The sequence below is a fragment of the Aulonocara sp. 'chitande type north' Nkhata Bay genome, linkage group LG22, assembly GCF_057382095.1.
Source record: "Aulonocara sp. 'chitande type north' Nkhata Bay isolate Kocher_YH1m ecotype deep benthic linkage group LG22, A_spYH_male_GT1.1, whole genome shotgun sequence".
Taxonomy (NCBI): Eukaryota; Metazoa; Chordata; class Actinopteri; order Cichliformes; family Cichlidae; genus Aulonocara; species Aulonocara sp. 'chitande type north' Nkhata Bay.
In genome coordinates, this window is record NC_141364.1 from 12,637,296 (window position 1) to 12,655,959 (window position 18,664).

An 18,664-nucleotide genomic window follows, 5' to 3' on the forward strand; every position below is an offset into this window, starting at 1 on the left:
GAAAAACTTCCATCGCTGACAATTATGTAATCTGTGCCACTGAAATGCTGACATACTGGTTTTAAGGAACAGCTTTCACTGAATATAGATATGAGGTGTTTGGAAATGCAGAGCTCTGGTTCTCACTCGGCTTTGCTCTTTTCAAAAGCCTGAAATTGCTGTTTTTGTTCAGAAATACATTGAGTGTTTTCTGTCTGTTGCGTTTCAGGTATTAGACCGTACCCGAAGTTCACAGCTGTCATCCATGCCGTCTCCCCTCTGGTGTCCCAATCCCAGCCCATACTCAAGCTCCTGGCGGCCGTGGCCAAGTCCCAGTACTGTGCACAGGTACACCATTTGTGTGTTTGTGTGTGTGATTGTGTGATTGTTCACTCATTATCTCAAGAATCCTCCACTCGTCTCCACCGCGCATCTGCTAAATTGTGCCGTGTTATGCGGCTCGCTCGTACGGCTATTTTGCAATCGTATTTTCCAACCAGGGCAGCAGCAGAGCTCATCCTCCATCACCGTGTGCTTGTGTGTTAACTCCGGTGGATTGAATTAGAGCAGCAGTTTGTAGCGGTGCTACATCTGTCTCCATGGCAGCCAAACCCCCTTCAGCACAGCTGGAGATGGCATGTATCGATTCCCCTGCTTGCTCCTTACTAAAGCGGGAAATGAAATGGAATTTGCTCCCTGATGGCTGGATTTTGTGTTTGCCTGAGTGTGTGGGTGTATATATGTGTGTGTGTGTGTGTGTTTTTTGTTTGTTTCTGCGACCAGCAGAATGTATGACCAAGTGAGTTTGTATTTTGTGTAGGAGGAATGCATTTTGGATAGTAGTACATGTGTTGGTACAGGATTGCAGGGCATGTTAATTGCATCTTTTTGTTTGCTTGCCATCTTTAAGGCACTTGTTGTTTGTAATTATAAAGCCCACTTGCATACATGCTGTAGTTAAGGCATGATGTAGCCTGGATCACGGTTATTTTCTCCTGGAAATATCGCTCATCGTGAATCACTCTCTTTCATCTAAACATGTTGATTCTACATCTGACCTTATTCACTGATGCCTTATGGCCATTTTTGCCCGTATCTGTTACTGTGATCACTGCCCCACTGATGGACACAACAGCTTGTCTAAAATAAATAACAGTTTATTAAAATCAGGATTTCTTAGCTTGTCCATCCATCTTCTTATATTTATCCAATTCAGGGTCATGGTGAGACTGGAGTCTATCCCAGCTGTCATAGGGTGAGAGGTGTGATATACCCTGGACAGGTTGCCAGTCTGCTGCAGGGTTAGGGAGGCCATTAAGCTTGCTGTTCTCACCCTGGCAAACGGCACCGTAAAACAAAAGATGTGTCAGATCCATCAGCACAAGCCGGCCGGTAGTGCATCTCTTGATTTTTGAAACCTCACTCGTCGTGCCGCCGCAGCCAGGTTGAAGACGTGAGTGTTTACAGCCGTGTCGGTTTTTACAGCTGTTTTAATGATACATGGGTACAGAAGCTCTGAGTTTGAAACTCTGAGCTTTTGTACCCATGCATCATTAAAACAGAGGAAGATGTCGCACCAGTTTCAAAAGATGAAACTTTTTGGAACAAAGTTTTGAAAGACTTTCAAAATAAGTCTAATTTCTTTTCCTTTGTTTCTCTGCTCTAAATTCCATTTAGCCCACAAAATTGTACAAATATTTTTCTTTAATATTTTTGTAAATGAAAAATACACCTTGAACATACACTGTGAAAAACGTTGATTGTCATGTGTATTTATTTATAGCCTGTACCACAGAAAAATTACAGAAGCTGAGCCCAAGTGCTTAAGAGTCGGGCACGTTTACATTCAAGGTGGCCAAAAAACACAGAATACATGAACAAAAACTCAAAGGTGTCTTTTGTTGTGTTAACTAATTATCATGAAAAGTTAAAATCTCAGTGATGTAGTGCAAAGTGTCCAATTTGCAAACTGGACACTGCTCTCCCCTACATAAGCTGCCTTTATAGGTGAGAAGTATCAGTATTGGCAATATTGGCCCAATATTTGCAGCTGAGCTGACAACCATTCACTCACACATTCACACCTGTGGCTAAGTTAGCTGGAGAACTTGGGGAGAACATGCAGAAAGGCTCTGAAAACACAAGTAGGGCTGTGCGATATGACCAAAATCTCATATCCCGATATAAGAATTCTACCGATATAAATCACAAAAATGTAACATTTTCTGTAAATTCTGTGAATCTCGGGCAGCTCGACTTGCGGGAAGTGCTTCCAGCTGCGCGTCATGTAGCTGGAGTCGAGTGTTTTAACCGATGCATGAAACTACACATTTTTAGACATAAGTTGTAAAGGCCGCCGTTTTCTTTGAGTATTTATTACACGGCGTGCTGCGGGGAAAAGCCTGTTCTAACGTTTGAGTCTAAGGTTTATTTTCTAGCACCTGGCGGCTCTTTTTTACTTCTCATCCGTAAACAATCTGCTCTTTCACGTGATTCAGTTTATTTTGAAAAGTCTCAACAGGATATTGAGCTTTATTGTGAAAGGTTTATGTGGAACATAAACAAGCGGACACGCGATGCTGTTACCGTCTTTGTTGCTAACCACAACGCATAAAAACAGGTGCTTGTCCGTCCTTAGTGTGGTTATATTAAATATAAGAGAAAGAGAGAACTTTAAGAAATTAATATAGCCACTACAGTGACCACCAAAACGATTAAAAAATATTGCCGTAAACAGTTTATTTTGCGACACCACGAAACAAACGATAGCGTAAAAGGAAACGATAGACGTTTTTATATCGTCATCCGATATATATCATTATATCGAACAGCCCTAAACACAAACACTGTTTTATCAAGAAATATACTTTCAACATAAATAACTGAAGGAAAAAAGAATAAACCTTACAAAAAACAATGTTTTATAATACTATAAAATATATATTTAGTGAAAATGCTAGATGAGCCTTGTTTTAATCCAGAGGCATCACTGGTATGACTTCAGACCAAATAATTTAAAAAACCTTCTCTTTCTAAGTCAACATTAATAATTTTTATAATAACAACTACACTGACAGAAGAGAAGTGCCACTAGAAAAGCTTGAAAGTTGGAGACTGTGGTTAATGATATTTAAATGTTGCCCCTGCTGCCTTATGTCAGCAGTGTGGCTTCAACAAATAAGCAAAGTTAAGATTTACATTTCCAGACTGTGTAACTCAGAGGGGGCGGTATTATTTTTAACGGCACTGAAATGTAAAATTGGTGAAGTCACTTAAAACTGTTGAAAAAGCAAAAGTAAAAAAAATTGACCTGGATTATAAAAAATATTTATGTGTGTTATGAATATTATAAATCTGAGCCCAGCAGTCAATGCTGCCTCTCCTGAACATTTCATTGTTTTAGTGAGAAGAATGGGTGTTTAATATTCAGCCCTTCCTCGGTGTGGTGTAACCCAGCTGCACGTCCTATCGTCGACAAGCTTTCACAGACGCATCCTCTCATAGCAGCTGGCTGAATGAGTAGATGCTCCCCTCCTATTATTTTTATGGAGGTGCTTTTGTGTTTGCGTTCCTCTGGCTGTGCATGCAGAGTGGAGAGCCAGGTACGCAGCCGGAGTGTTTTCTTCCACTCTCAGCGTGAGGAGAGAAGGAGAGGAGAGGAAGAGCAGGGCTGCTGGGCTATGAGGGGATGAGCAAAGGGATATAAATAAATGAATGGAGGGGACAGAATGAAAGAACAGAGAGGGTGGAGGAGGCTAAATTGGACACAAGAAAGCTTTTGAAGCACATTCTGACAGCCTCCCGCTGTGTGTGTGTGTGTGCTCATGTGTGAATGTGTTCACGCACATTCTTGTGGGAAGCGTTTCTTCCTCTCGCGCTGCAGACACACAACAGCTCCTTCACCATTTCTCCTGCAGTCATATAGGCGCACACATACAGAGCCTCCACCAGCACCCCTTGGGAGCTGGTGAGCTGACAGAGACACCATCTGTCTTTCTAATCAAACAGGAATAGAAGGCTGTAACAGCTCAGCTCTGTGTGTGTGCGGGTGCGTGCACATGCATGCAGACTGCATACCTGTTGTTGTTGTCTAACAATGACGGGCATTTTCTCCGTCCAGATTTGGCATCACGAGTGTTTTTGTTCGCTGATAATGTTGAGATGATTTTGCAATTCATCAAACAGCTGAACATCATCTTCTTTCTCTTCACACAGCTGCCGTAGACACATGGAAACACCTTAGCTCAGATATCTGAATAGCTACCAGCGCATAATTTGGCAGGTCCAGTCAGGGTGCAGAGACCCCGAGGGGAACCGCTGCGTGTGACACAGTTAATGTCAGGATAATGTGAAACTTTATTGATCCCTGCAGGGAAATTCTTATGGGTTGCCTCCATCAGGGACGCCTGAGCACGGTGTCAGCCGCAGCTCTGCACACTGGAACTGGGATGGATTAATTTGCTCACTCGTTCAAGGACATTCCAGCAGGGCAGATGTTAGCTGGCACACAGCAACTGGATGTTGATGATGGGGCCCTATCAGTTTCTTCTTTACCAGCTGGGTATTAACTACACACTGCAGGCTATGGTTTCATCATCTTAAAGGGAAAATCTAAAAAACAAAGGATTTAACTTGCAAGTCACAGACAAAAAGTCAATGTCTCTGACGCTTGATGGTGCATGCAAATAAAAGTCTCAAGAGTTCAGAGTACAGGAAAGAGAAACAAGCATCTGCCCCAGGTTTACAGGAAGTTTGATAGATGCTAAATGGACTGATTTTTATATGTATGTATAGCCCTTTTCCTCTCATTCACGCATTCACACGCATATAGGCACTTTTATTTACACCTAAGTGCTTTCTATCTAACATTTACACTCAGATGAACGCACCAACGCAGAGTTCGGTATCTCGCCCAACGATATTCCGGCATACAGACTGCACCAGCTGGGGGTCGGACCACCAACCTTCCAATTTGTAGATGACCTCCTCCAATTCCTGAGCTACAACCACAACCACCCCTAGACCAAAACAAAATATCTCGAAAAAACCAATCAAAATACTAAGATTCAGTGCAAACACTGAAAGACAGCATACTATCAAGGAAATTGCTTCCTGTTAAATCAACTGCTGATTTCAGTGTAAACCTTTTAGCTTAAATGATAGCATTTTTTGGAGGCACGAGGACGCGTTTTGTGATGAGAGCGGTGAAGAACCAAGTTGCAGCAAATGCAAACCACATCTACAGAGTGTACTGTGCACTGCACAGACACAGGTTTCTGCTAATTAGCTTTTATATATAAATAATAATAATAATGCTGGAATTGCACTCATTCGTGGCACTCACAGCAGGCTGTACTATTTGCCAAATAATTTTTTTTAATCCTCAAAAGGCACCAACACCAACAATAAAGGTCTCCATTTTCTCCTTGGAGGTTACAGAAGTTGTGCTACTTAACCTTTAACTGCACAACCACTTTACTTGCTTTTGTTGGAAGACACTGACTTGTCTGCAAACACCTCGCCAACTACTCACTAAGCCGTAGTTAAACAGGATAAAGGGTGACGCAAACCACCTTCAAAGTAAAAGCTGCGCCTTTTAAACACGTTGGCACAAGTTTCACTGCCACGCTGTGGTTAGTTGGCAAGTGTTTGCAAAAAAGATGCAATTTTTTAATGCAACTGCAAGCAACCAAAGCAATGACAAGGAGATTTGTGCTGCACCACCCAGTAACCACACATGATCCGATCAGTCCTCAGTGACTGGAAGTTGCGTGGGGTTAGTATGATTGAAGCCTTAGGCAGCATATGTTGCATCTAGTTTATGCAACAGTTGTAGCTTAGAGCAGAGATGAGCAGGTTGTTCTTTACTCATTTGCTGTTTTGAAATGCAGAGAAAACCTTCCAAAGTCTTTAAGTCCAGAGTAACATAACCATGTTTGGCTTACCGCAGTTCCACGGCGCCATCCAAAGTTTGACAGGCACGCCACGTCCAGCTAGAGGAGTTTAGCAAGCTTGTGTCGCCACATTATTCCACATCAAATTTAAGATGCATGAGAAGAATGGTTCGAGATATAGGGATGTAACTGTGTGTGTAAATGTGTGTATAAGGTCAGCTAGGATCGTGTCATATTTGGGTGTGTGTGTATTTTTCATCAAATATTAATGAGGCCCGCCGTCGTCGTGCAGCGAATCGGCTGACCTGCAGGTCATATAAAACATGATGTGACTGTGGCTGGGAACATGACTTTTTAATCTGAAAACATCATCTAAAGGGAGGTGGAGCATCACAGGGATGTAGCATTAAGAAGGACAACCTGATAATGCAACGAGATCGGCTACAGACCGAAATGTAAAAAGCACGCTGGGGACATAATTGGAAATATTTTATCACTTCAGCTGCCCTTTTGTCTCTTAAACGTTTAATCAGCTTGTAATAAGGTGACATTTGCTGGCTGCGGAGCACATAAATGTCGCCTGCTTAGGCCAGTTCATTTTGTTTGGGTTTGAGGAGCTGAATTAGATTCAGCGCACAAATAAAACTTCCTTTGTTTGTTCTCTCTTTCAGATCATCGTCCTGTGGAACTGTGACAAGCCTCTCCCCGCAAAGCACCGCTGGCCCGCCACCTCAGTGCCCGTCATCGTGATAGAGGGAGAGAATAAGGTGAGCCGCGCACGCTCGGCCTCTCGGTTACCTCAAAGCTGTGATCCCGATCATTTCTAATTACCTAGCTCGTCTTACACATATATTCTCTGTAAAGCTACTGAATCTTCAGACATTTTATTCAGTCTGAGAGTTTCGGGGAGTTAATGAGTTTCGATTTGTGTCGCAATGATTCCATTAGAGGACAGTTTGTGTGGTTTTAATTAAAGCTCAGTAATGAGAATAATATACACTGAAAACAGAAGGCCTGAAAGGCTAATGCATATTGTGTATTGGAATGATAAGGTGGTAATAATGGCTAAGTGCACAGGCAGAGTAGCTCTACTTTGATCGGAACCAAATATCCAATTAGCTAAAGAAAGTGACAAAATCATTGCAGAGTAACAATTGAGCCATAATCTGCAACATAAATGCACTTGGAGCATTTACGTTTCTTCATCGTTCATCCATTTAAAACTTTTTAGGACTGTAAATATAGGCTATTTATAAAAGATGGAGCCTGAGTCTGTAAATCTGTATTCTTTTTAGCAGCCAACAGGGGGCAACACCTCTGGTTGCAGCTTTAAATCAGATTGGATACAAATGTATGAGGACATGCTCAACCACTCATTTTATATATGATTAAATATGATCTCAGTAAACATTTCCCTGATGAGTTTGGGTTCTTAATCTCTGGTTTTTAGTGATTGTAATTTTTGAAAGTGCTCTTGAGCAATAGTGCTCTAGTCTTTCTTTGAACATTTGCTGTTTTTTCAGTCCAGTCTCTGTACCTGACCATTTTCTTTGTTTGGTAAGCATTAACATTAACCGGTCAAGCATAAACACGGCACTTAGCACAATGGATAAACCAGCGTTGTGTCCACACATAACAGACAACCTAGCAAAGAGCCTGTCTTAAATTGTATCTTTAGCCACTTTGTTACTTGTAACCTGTCACAATAACACGTTATTTGTCCAGTTTCTTTAGTTATACCATTGAAAAATAACACGCGCCGTTTTGACAGGCATAAATCGTTCCATTTTTGCACCACTGAGGTGATTCCCAAAGAGATATTAGCCAAAAACTTGGCATATCTCTGCACTGCATGCAGGGTGTCCTGAAAAGATTTGAGGAAAGTGCACAAATGGAGAACAAAAGAAGAAGAAACTATAAAAGACCTGACGCAGGACCCAAGAGATGCAACTGGCCCTTCATTCAATCCAGCTACAGTTCACTGAAGCCTCATCAGAAATGTATGGAAGCCCGTTTCTGCCACACAAAAAAAGATCCATAACTCAAAATTTTGAGTTATTTTCTCAAAATTTCGACTTATTAACTCGAAAATTCAATCTATTAACTCAAAATTTCAAGTTAGCGCTGCCAATCAGCAATCTACATGAGTGACGTCATTTCCTTGTTACCCAGAAGCTGAAGCCCTCAGGTACAAATGCTACAGCATTACAGTCAGTATTACAGTCAGTCATGAACGCACAGATTGCTGAGTATTTTCAATGTAGCTTCACAAATGATGAAATCCTTGTGCTGTTAGCTGAATCACATGGCGTTACTATCAGCAAACCTACTCTCGAAAGCGTCAATTTGTACATCCCTCTGCGCCATAACCTTCTGGGTAACAAGAAAGAGACGTTATTCACGTAGATTGCTGATTGGCAGCGCTAGCTCGAAATTTCGAGTTACTTCTCTCAAAACTTCAAGTTAATAAGTCAAAATTTCAAGAAAATAACTAGAAGGCAGTGTCCTCGATTTCTCAGTCAGATCAACATCCTCCTCAGGAGTTCTCATTGGATGTGTCCATCATTTATATACAGTATATGACTGAAACTGAAAATGGTTTTTTCGTGATAGATTGAGGTATAGAGATGGTGATTAGAAAATAGGGACAACTGCCTGTAAAAACACTTATATGAAACCATGAAAAGAAACAAACCCTTGCCTCTGATATTTTTCTTGAAAGAAGAATAATCGCCTAAATAAAATATAAAAGATTCTATTTAATCGGTTAAATAAATCAACAGCTCAGTTCCCTTAAATTGACAAGCCGTTAGAAGTGACAAATTTGTTTAATTCTGAAATCTTCTCTTCGAAAATGTTTCCACACAGACGGTAAGAAAAAGCTTTCGACGATGGGTAATGTGCATAAAAGCTATGTTTTCGAGTGGGCGTCAATTTTCTCAGCATGTCAGCTTAGAGACATTTTTCCCTCTGTTATGACTGGCGGTGTCATAAAATGCATGTTTTTCCTGGTTTTTAAGTAAACCCTCCAGCGAGACCCAGAGCATGCCTCAGTGGCATTTATTATGACATCCGCATTAGGCTTTTATGCTGAAGGTACTGTCCTGTGAAAAGCATTGCTATGTTTACCTTAACCTCCCTCTGACCTCTAATTGTACGAGTCAAAGGTCAAACGCGGACACGCAGTTTGACATTTGAATTGTTTCTTTTTCAAAGAGGGTCTTTGAGGTGTTTTTTGAGAGGGTTAGGGTAAGCGGGATCTGTTGCTCGGCTGTATTCCTGGACATCAGACCCATCCGGAGCCCTCCTTTCCCCTTTTTCATCTGAGGACTTAACTTCAACTGCCAATCAGGGAAAGTGGCTTTCACATCAGTGTCAGTCACTCAGCGGTAGGCTGGGTTTATGGTTTACCTCTCCCCGTGGCTCTGAGTGGTTTCTCCCAAGCTGTCAATCACAGTGGGAAGCCTCTGCGTGTAGCTGTGTTGCTTGTGAAAAGCGAGCAGAACGGGCTTAGTGCACTGCTGTTGTGTGTGTTTATGTGCGTGCGCCAGGCAGCCTGTGGTTTGTTGTGGTTGTGGCGTTTTATGTGTTTACCGTGGCGAGCCAAGCTGTGTTCCTCCACCCCACAGAGCGCGAGCGAGAGAGAGAGTTTGTCATCCCTCTCGCCTTTTCCCTGCCACTTTCCCCCCCTTATCCCATCTCTGCTTCATTCCTTCCCTCACTCACACATCCACTGTTTTTATCATTACTCTTTCTTTTATCTTGCTTTTGCTTCTGTCTATCTCTGCATCTCTTTCTCCCACCTTCTTTTCTCGCTTGTTGTCCCGGATGTTACCAGGAGTGTAGAAATACTGACGTCATGAGTCGTGGTTGGAAGAATCGCCAAATTCGCTTCCTTTTGTGGTTTTTACGTCTTCTCACTTATTTGCGTATGCGTGGATGAATTGTGGCATGTTGTTTTTCTGCAGAAAAGAAATCTAGCAGTTTTAGCAGATCCAATTTTCCCCTCAAAAAATGAGCCACTTTATTAGGTACAGCCTAATAACGTGGACCTTCTTTTGCCCCAATTCCTGCCGGTGCCGCAGACATTCCTCAGACATTTGTTGAGCGTAAACGATGTGAATCTCCTCTTGCACCACATCAATTAGACTTTGATCTGGGCTTGGAGCTTATTTGAGTGCATTGAACTGATTGGTGTGGTTAAGAAACCAGTTTGAGGTCATTTTGAGCTTTGTGACATGGTGAGTTATCCTGCTGAAAGCAGCTATCTGAAGATAGTACACAAAGGATGGGCGGAGACCAAACAGCGGAAAATGTACCAAGAAAATCCCACACCATTACATAACCAGGATGGATCCAGGCTTTAATGTTATCTGCGTCTAATTCTGATCTCACTATTTGAGGTTGCCGTAGAAACGGAGACTCATCAGACCGGGAAACATTGTTCAAATCTTGTGTTGTGCAGTTTTGGTGACCCCGTGTGAACTGTGGCCTTGGGTTCCTGTTTTTAGCTGACACGAAGGTTCAACGTGTTGTGTTTTCAGAGATGCTCTTCTGCATACCTTGGCTGTAGTGAGTGATTATTTGAGTTTTCTTCTTATCAGCTTGAAGCAGTCTGGCCATTTTCCTCTGACCTCTGACATCAACAAGGCGTTTCCTACAGATTAGTGGAAATTTCTTTTCTTTTTAGCGCCAGAGATGCTTTTGTGGGATAATCCCAGTGGATGAGCAGTTTCCGAAACAGACCAGCCCAACCAGTGCCAACAACTATGCCACATTCAGAGTCAATTAAATCACCTTTTCCCCATTCTGATGCTCACCTTGACCTCACCTACATGTCCAAGAGAATTAATTTCCTGCCATGTGATTGCACAAAATGAGCAGTTGTACCTAATAGAGTGGCTGTCGAGTCCGCAGTATTTCTCTATTAAATGAGTCCAAACAAACTGTTGTAACTTTCCACTTCTTATTCTGTTGTGGGCAATTAAACTCCTGTTAAACACCATGCAAGACAAGCACAAGCCTCCTAAAGCTGAACAAATCAGCTTACCAAAACTCACTGGAAATGCTTTTCCATCTGAAGAAAAGGGGAAGAGAGAAAATTTTGCTTACTGGCAGCTTTTTCTGTTTACACGTGAGGGCCCGTGGGTCAGCACTTGATAAGGTGAAGATAATTTAAAGTCTGAAGCCCCGAAGAAGAAAATTACAGGATGCACAGTGTGCAGTTTCCATTGCAGTTTAATGAAAACTGTGGATAGGTGCTGCACAAACTAAGTGTAACACCCAGGAAAACAAGGACTACGTTTCTTTTTCCCCCCCTTTCTTAGCGCTTCGCCCAGCGCCGCCTCCTCATGCAGTGTCGGTAGTTAAAAGTTAAGTCCAAGAAAAATAAAACAAATGAGTCGATCCTTCTTCAGCTTTGTATTTATTCTTCTATCGGCGGCATTATATAAACACGTCAGTGAATCACACTAATGCACTGGATGGCATGTTTTGGCATTAAACCACGGTCATCTTTGATGTTGACCTGGGTAATATTGACCACTTGGAGGTTCCTCTCCACCCCACTCGTACTATTAACGCCGACACTGTGGTCAACTTTTCTACGTCTTTTATGAATTCTTCATTTAATATGTCGGACTGTTTTTTCCCACACACACTTGAGAATTTTATCAATACTTTTTTAACCACATGCTCCTCTATTCTTAACACCGTTGCACCTATTAAACACAAACGCCCTAGAACCTACTCGCAATGCTGGTTAAACGACTCTGTCCGTGCTCTACGGCGTTTGTGTAGGCGTGATGAGAGGAGGTGGAGGAATGACAGACTTCAGTCATCATATGATTCTTTACGTATTAGCCGCTCGAAGTTCCAATCTGCTGCCAAAATGGCTAAAGCGGCTTTCTTTTCTAAGATTATTACCTCTAATAGTGACAATCCTCGCATCTTATTTAAAATTTTTAACTCTCTGGTTAATCCTTGTCCCTCTACGCCACTTTTGTGCTCCTCAGGTCTTTGTGAAAAATTTTCAAAATATTTTTCTGATAAAGTTTTATCTCTTAAATCCACTCTTCCTCTGGTGACTGACAGTACGTCTAATCCTGATTGTTCTGCTGCTTTACATCAATTTGAATTAATCTCACTTCCCACTCTGAAGCGTATAATTGGGAAATTAAATAATACTTATTGTGTACATGATGCTCTTCCATCTCGTATAGTCAAGGATTGTTTTGATGTAATTGGACCCTGTATATTGTCCATATTGAACCTTTCCTTGCTCTCTGGTTATGTACCGTCAGTTCTTAAACATGCCTTTATTCAACCTGTTTTAAAGAAGAGTAACCTTGATCATGGTGATTTTGCCAACTATAGACCGATTTCCAAGCTTCCTTTCTTGGCTAAAATTTTAGAGAAGGTTGTTCTGCTTCAACTGCAGACCTACCTGGACGAGAATGGTATAAACGATAAATTCCAATCAGCCTTTAAACAACATCACAGCACTGAATCAGCGCTGCTTCGTGTTTTTAATGATCTTTTACTTATGGCTGATAATGGTCGTCCGTCCGTGTTAGTTCTATTGGATCTTTCATCTGCATTTGATATGGTTGACCATAATATCTTAGTTGCTAGATTGGAGCAGACTGTTGGCATTAAGGGCATTGCCTTGGACTGGTTCAAATCTTACCTCTCCAATCGGCTCTCTTCGGTACATCTGGCCTCATCTTCTTCTTCCCCTGTACCTGTTTGCTGTGGTGTTCCTCAGGGCTCTGTGTTGGGCCCGACCCTTTTCTCTCTGTATATGCTTCCCTTAAGCGCTATCTTTGAGAAATACCACATTGCTTTTCACTACTATGCGGATGACATCCAGATTTATTTTGAGTTATCTGACGATCTTGCTTTGTCTTTAAATAACTTTTGTGAATGCATGAGTGAGATCAAGAAATGGCTGTTGGCAAATACTCTTATCCTCAATGAAAATAAGACTGAAATTATGATTTTTGGCAGTAATGCTCTTCGCGCCAAACTTCAAGATGCCTTTGGCTTTCTTACTAGCTCTTTTTCTGATACTGTTAGGAATCTGGGTGTCATGTTTGACAGCTCCCTTAAACTTGATAAACAGGTGTCTGCTGTTGTCAGATCTAGCTTTTATCAGCTTCGCCTTATCTCCAGGGCCAGACACTATATCCCGTATAATGACTTAGAAAAACTTATCCATGCTTTTGTAACGTCGAAATTAGATTACTGTAACTCACTTTATACTGGTCTCCATGTTACCCTTCTACATAGACTACAGATAGTTCAGAATGCTGCGGCACGTATTCTAACTAAAACCAAGAAGTTTGACCATATTACTCCTGTTCTTGCTGAACTGCATTGGTTACCTATCAAATACCGTATTCAATTTAAAATTCTGCTGTTTACTTTTAAAATTATCAATAATACAGCACCAATTTATCTTAAGGAACTTTTAACCCCCTATGCCCCTGCTAGGACTTTAAGGTCATCCTCGCAGTCATTGTTAGTTCAGTCTAGATCTCGATTGAAATCTAGAGGCGATCGATCGTTTGCTGTTGCTGCACCTGTGTTATGGAACAGCCTCCCGATTGGCATCCGGGAGTCTGATTCCATTTACTCCTTTAAAGCACGGCTTAAAACTTATCTCTTTAAACTTGCCTTCACTACTTGTTAAATGTTGACTTGTTAGCTGCGATTCATTGCATTTATTTTTATTATTTCTTTCTTTCTTGTTGTTCTCTATCATGGCGGCATAGAGTCTGTTTAACCTATGTGCTGCAGTCTATTCTATTAGTGGCTCTTATCTGTGAACATTGTCTGCTGTTCTTATTAAATTGATATTAATGCTCTTAACTGTATTATTTTATTTATTTATTTTTAATTTTTTTTCTTTTATGTAAAGCACTTTGGTATGCCTAGGCTTTTAATGTGCTCTATAAATAAAGGTTGTTGTTGTTGTTGTTGTTAAAGTGAACACGGCCGCTGCGATAATCCCACACACTCCTGCTGCTGCAAATACCCACCAGAGCCTTGAATAGTTATTAATGCGAGCCGTTCCGAACCGTTCCAAACAAGTCCAGTGCCCAGCTGTTTCAGGAAATTGCTTTTTTCCTTTAATAATATTAAATTATGGATTTGGTATTGTATTTTTTTTTTTTAGGGTGTATGCCTTCATTTGAAAGCTTGGCTCTTAGTAACAGACATGTGGTTGCATTGTTGGTTTTGGTTTGTTTGAGGGATTTGTCGACAGCGCGGAAAAAAACACAGAATAATACAGATTTTATCCTTCAACCACATCCTGTCTTTCCCTCCCTCTGTTGTCTTCTCACGGCGGCCAACAAAATCTGGTTTGTGACTGTTGGTTTAGGCCGTGTGAGGATCCCGGCGGCACTTGATATGGTTTACATGCACTGGTGGTCCTCCCTTCCGACGTTCCCTACGTCTCTCTCCTCTGCTGCTGTCCTTTAGAGAGGAGGTGAAGTGCTGTAGGCAGATTCCTGCTGCAAGAGCTCACATTCCTGGAGAGAAGCAGGAAGCCCCAGGCTAATATGTCTCACTTCTAACATTACAAACCATCTGGGGCCTGGAAACATCAGCTTCTCATCCTCTCTTTGTCTCTTTTCGTCTCTTTCAGTATTCGCTGCTTGTCTCACTGTCACTTCCTCACCTCCTGTCTCCTATCCCTGGTCTTTCACCTCTTTTTGGTCTTTTCTGGTATCCTCTATGTGTCTTTCTGGTGGGAAAACAGGTGGGGGGGGGGCCGGAGAGAAGGGGTTGTTTTGTTTCTCGCTTTATGCCCGCAGGACATCATGGCAGTAATGACGACAATGAAATGAGAGGGAGGGTACCGCTTCTCATCTTTCTTCTCATTTTCTCTCCAGCGTTTTTTCATCTTTCGCTGTCACTCACGCACCTCGGCTCTTCCACCCCGTTCGAATGTGAGCGACAGCTGAAATTTTCATCTGCTCTTGTTGCCGCCGCTGGAGTATTTTCGGGAAGACGGGAACACCGCGGCACAGGCCGTTCCCATCTCTGTCGGGCTCCACCGTGTGAGCGGGAGTGTGATGAATTTTAGAATTGCTGTGTGAGCAACATGTGAAGCATTATAAGAATTTAAAGAATCTCAGTTCGCATTCCCATAGGAATAAACACAAATGCTGTGTTTATTCCCATGAGATGTTCTGCCAGGCCTCTACTGCAGCCACCTTCAGTTGCTGCGTGTTTTGGGTCTCTCTGCCTCCAGTTTGGTGTTTAATAACTGAAAAACATGCTCTGAGGTCAAATGACTTAAAAAGCAAAGAATATCTTTGCCTTGAGAAACTCTTGGGTTGCTTTTGGAGTTTGCTTTGGGTTGTGATCCATTTGCAGTGTGAAGCGTTGTCTGCTCAGTTCTGCAGTGTTCGGCTGAAGCTGAGCAGAGAGTATAGCTCAGTTCATCCCGCTGCTTCTATCAGCAGTCACATTATCAATAAAGTGGCCCAGTTCCACTGGCAGCCATACACGTCTATGCCATAACACTACCTCCACCGTGCTTGACAGATGATGTGCTTTGGTTCCTGGGCTGTTTCTGGTTCAAGGTAATATTGGCTTCATCTTATTGTTATGAAATTTAGCAAGGGGTTGATTTTCCTGCAAGCTCACAGGGTAGCAACTCCTGAATCCCAAAGAAGTACATCAGAAGAAACTTTGCTCATTGTCTTTGACTGTAAAAGGGACCACGACTGACAAAAGACCCTAAACGCACCAGGAAGGGCGTTGCTCTAGCTCACCTGGTTTAGCAGGCGGCCCATATGCAACAGGCTCTGAGCATTTCCTGCATGTCCTTCCCACACACTCTGCTTTCCTGTCTGCATATAATAAGCAGGTTTAAGGTATTCCACCTGTCATAACCAGATGCTACATCTGCCTGTGTCTGCGGTTTTAGAGCAGTTTGTTAACAATTTAGATTCCCCTTAGCCTGAAAATGGGGTCATTAACATTATTTTTCTCTACACTCATAAAAATTAACTCAAAGTTTAAGTCAAGACATCAAGAGTTCAACCACAGACTTGTAATCTTTTCATTACAGCACACCTGCATGTCTTAGCATATATATTTAAAACAAATTCAAATAAAGAGCATATATCAGGTCTTCACTTTTTTTTTTTATTCTGCTAAAAATTAAAACAGATATTGGACTTAACTTAAATAATATGAACATTTACATAGTAAAACAATTTTTAATTTACATATATTTGCACATAAAGGACTGAAATCTTATTTTATACTCCTTTAGGCTTTTTAATTTGAGATCAAGTGTTTTCCTTCTTGTATTAAAACGTTTGTGTTTCACCTAATAATCAGCTGAATTTAAAGATTTTCAAAAAGTCCCTTGAGTCATCCAGTAAAACTGGCCACGTGTTTTCCTCCTGTTATCTAAAGGACCTGGCAGACAAGTGAAGTCTGCACGCTGTGCAAATCAGTTCTGATTTAAGTGTTTGAGGAACTCGTGTCTTTCCTTTTGCTTGTACAATAAAAGTTATCAGGAGCTGGAGCACTACAGTAGATAAGAGGCTTTCCGCAGCTCGACTGCAAAACCAGAATTTTTGGGAGCGGTTTGGTTGTTTTATTTATTTGTTTTTGGTGCCCTTCGCCTGCAGAAGTGATAAAGACCTGTTGAGAGTGAGGTCAGCAGTGACGCTCGGCAGGCAGACAATGGCAGGTGTTTACAGGGAAACGAGGTCAGCTTTGACCACTCTTAAATGTAAATGTAATGGCTTTTCTGTGCAGGCGGTGCTTTAAAAGAACAAGAATCCTCAGAGAGGCCTGACCTTCAGAGCCGTGCTGAATAACTAAACAACGGTGCGTGAGAGTGTTTACATATATGGGACGTGTATCTCGATATGTCCGCGCGCATTGAAGCTGTGCGTTTCTCTGCAGTTTTCTAATTGCGTGGGAGGCGGTTCGAGTTCGAGCGCACATCCAGATTACGACACGCACGCTCTTTGTCACCGAGAAACCGCTGTTTTCTCATCCGAATGCCTTTCATCACAGCCAAAGACCAAACAAGTCTAAATATCCTCAAGATGTTGATCTTTCCATCCACCCACCAAACCCCCATCCACGAACACTCTCTCTGCCTCCAGTAAATATTCAAGGACCGTCATGCATTATACAGTTGGGTTTCATCCACTGTTAAATATACATATTGTGTTTTCAACAGCGGCTGAGATAAAGTAAATTTGGGCCCACATGTAAGACACATGACTCACACTAGGTGTCTGACTACATTTGTGTGTTTTTATTGATTTAAAAGAGCGAGTTGACCCTGCAGCAGTAATGGAAACTAGTATCAGCACTCTATCTCTGTAGCAATCGACAGGGTGCAGCCTGCAGTAAAGCGTAGGATATTGGCTTTTCTCTCATTCGCTGTGCACCGCTATTTGTTGATGTCATGGCTTGTTGTCTCCTCTGAATCTCATGAATTTGTGAGGGATCATTAAAAATGCATGTGGCAGATATTGAGAGCAAAAAGGAATTTTTATTCCAAGATTTATCTCAAGGTGAAACTCTGCATTTAGCACTGGGGTCTAGTGAGCCGTGGGTAGCGATTCAGAGCGGTTGGGCTCGTCTGCAGTGACTATGACTGGAGGTTGCACCACGAGCAAAATGATTGCGACTGTTTGTGATAAACTTGGGATGTTGTTGCCCTGGAAGTAGTTGACTTCAAAGATGTGATCACTTGCTGACTTGATGATGATCACATGGCAGTAAGACGGACTTAGTCTGCTCTTGGTTTGCTGTCCATTTGCATTTGAATGAGGTAAAGTTGGCAATTAAATGCAATCTGTTTGTGGTAGTTAGGTGATTAACTTAACTGTGATATATCTGGGATAAATCGGCAGCAATTGTAAATCTTTTTCCATCTACATGCAAGAAATTCACATTTATTGCTTCCTCTCAGACTCCAGCCAGAACCCACGAGATTTGCAACAGCACTTCAGAAATTCCTCCACAAATAGTGACGTAGATGCTGCAGGATATCAAGTTAACTCCATAATGACATAAGCCCTCAGCAGCCTTAATTGCATGTAAGAATATAACCAGAATCCAACCAGTTGGCAACCAGTTCAGTCCCCTATTGCAAAGAGATACATCGTTGCTTTAACATCAGCACAGACTGATTCTGTTTGAGTGCAACGTGTTGGCAGTTATTTGCCATCAGACAAGTTTCCCACCAGGTGACCTGTGCAGTGGCCTTGCAATCAAACGTGGTCAGCCAGGCCTAGAGGATGTTGCAAACACAGTTGCAAAAGCAAGAAAGTTTAAAGCAATCATCAGGCAAGCACCAATTTATTTATTTAGGTGTTTTTCTAGTCCCAAGGAGGTTGCCATCCTGTTTTTACTGTATTGTGACTGAGCTATACAGCAGCTATAAGTGCTATTTTTAGAATAATAACTACTTGCATGTAATTTTCATGAGCTCTACTTTCAGCTTTTTAGCAACTTTCAGCAGATTTGGGAGTTACTAGCCTCAATTTTACTGTTTTACTTTAGTGTCAACATGTGCAGTCTCACTTTGAAGCCATTTTCTGCTACAGTAAAACCTCTAATCATCAACTTTAGTCTGATGCTTGTTACTGAGGTTGGTAGCACAAACCAAGCAAATAGCTGCCAGCTTTATCTGTCAGTAAGCAGCTAGCTGGTGAAACAACAAAGCAGCATCTGCCGGGAGTAATCTAACAATCAACTAAACAGAGAATGAATAGTGAACGTGTATTGATCGGGTGGGC

General features: G+C 41.8%; 1 protein-coding gene across 1 annotated transcript in view; it reads left to right on the forward strand.

Annotated features, from left to right (window-relative positions):
• Nucleotides 1-18,664, forward strand: part of ext1b (exostosin glycosyltransferase 1b) — a 138,424-nt gene that overhangs the window by 109,269 nt on the left and 10,491 nt on the right. The window contains exons 6-7 of the mRNA XM_086279684.1: nt 209-327; nt 6,545-6,640. Of these exons, the coding sequence (XP_086135810.1) occupies nt 209-327; nt 6,545-6,640 (215 nt within the window). The remainder of the gene's footprint in view (nt 1-208; nt 328-6,544; nt 6,641-18,664) is intronic.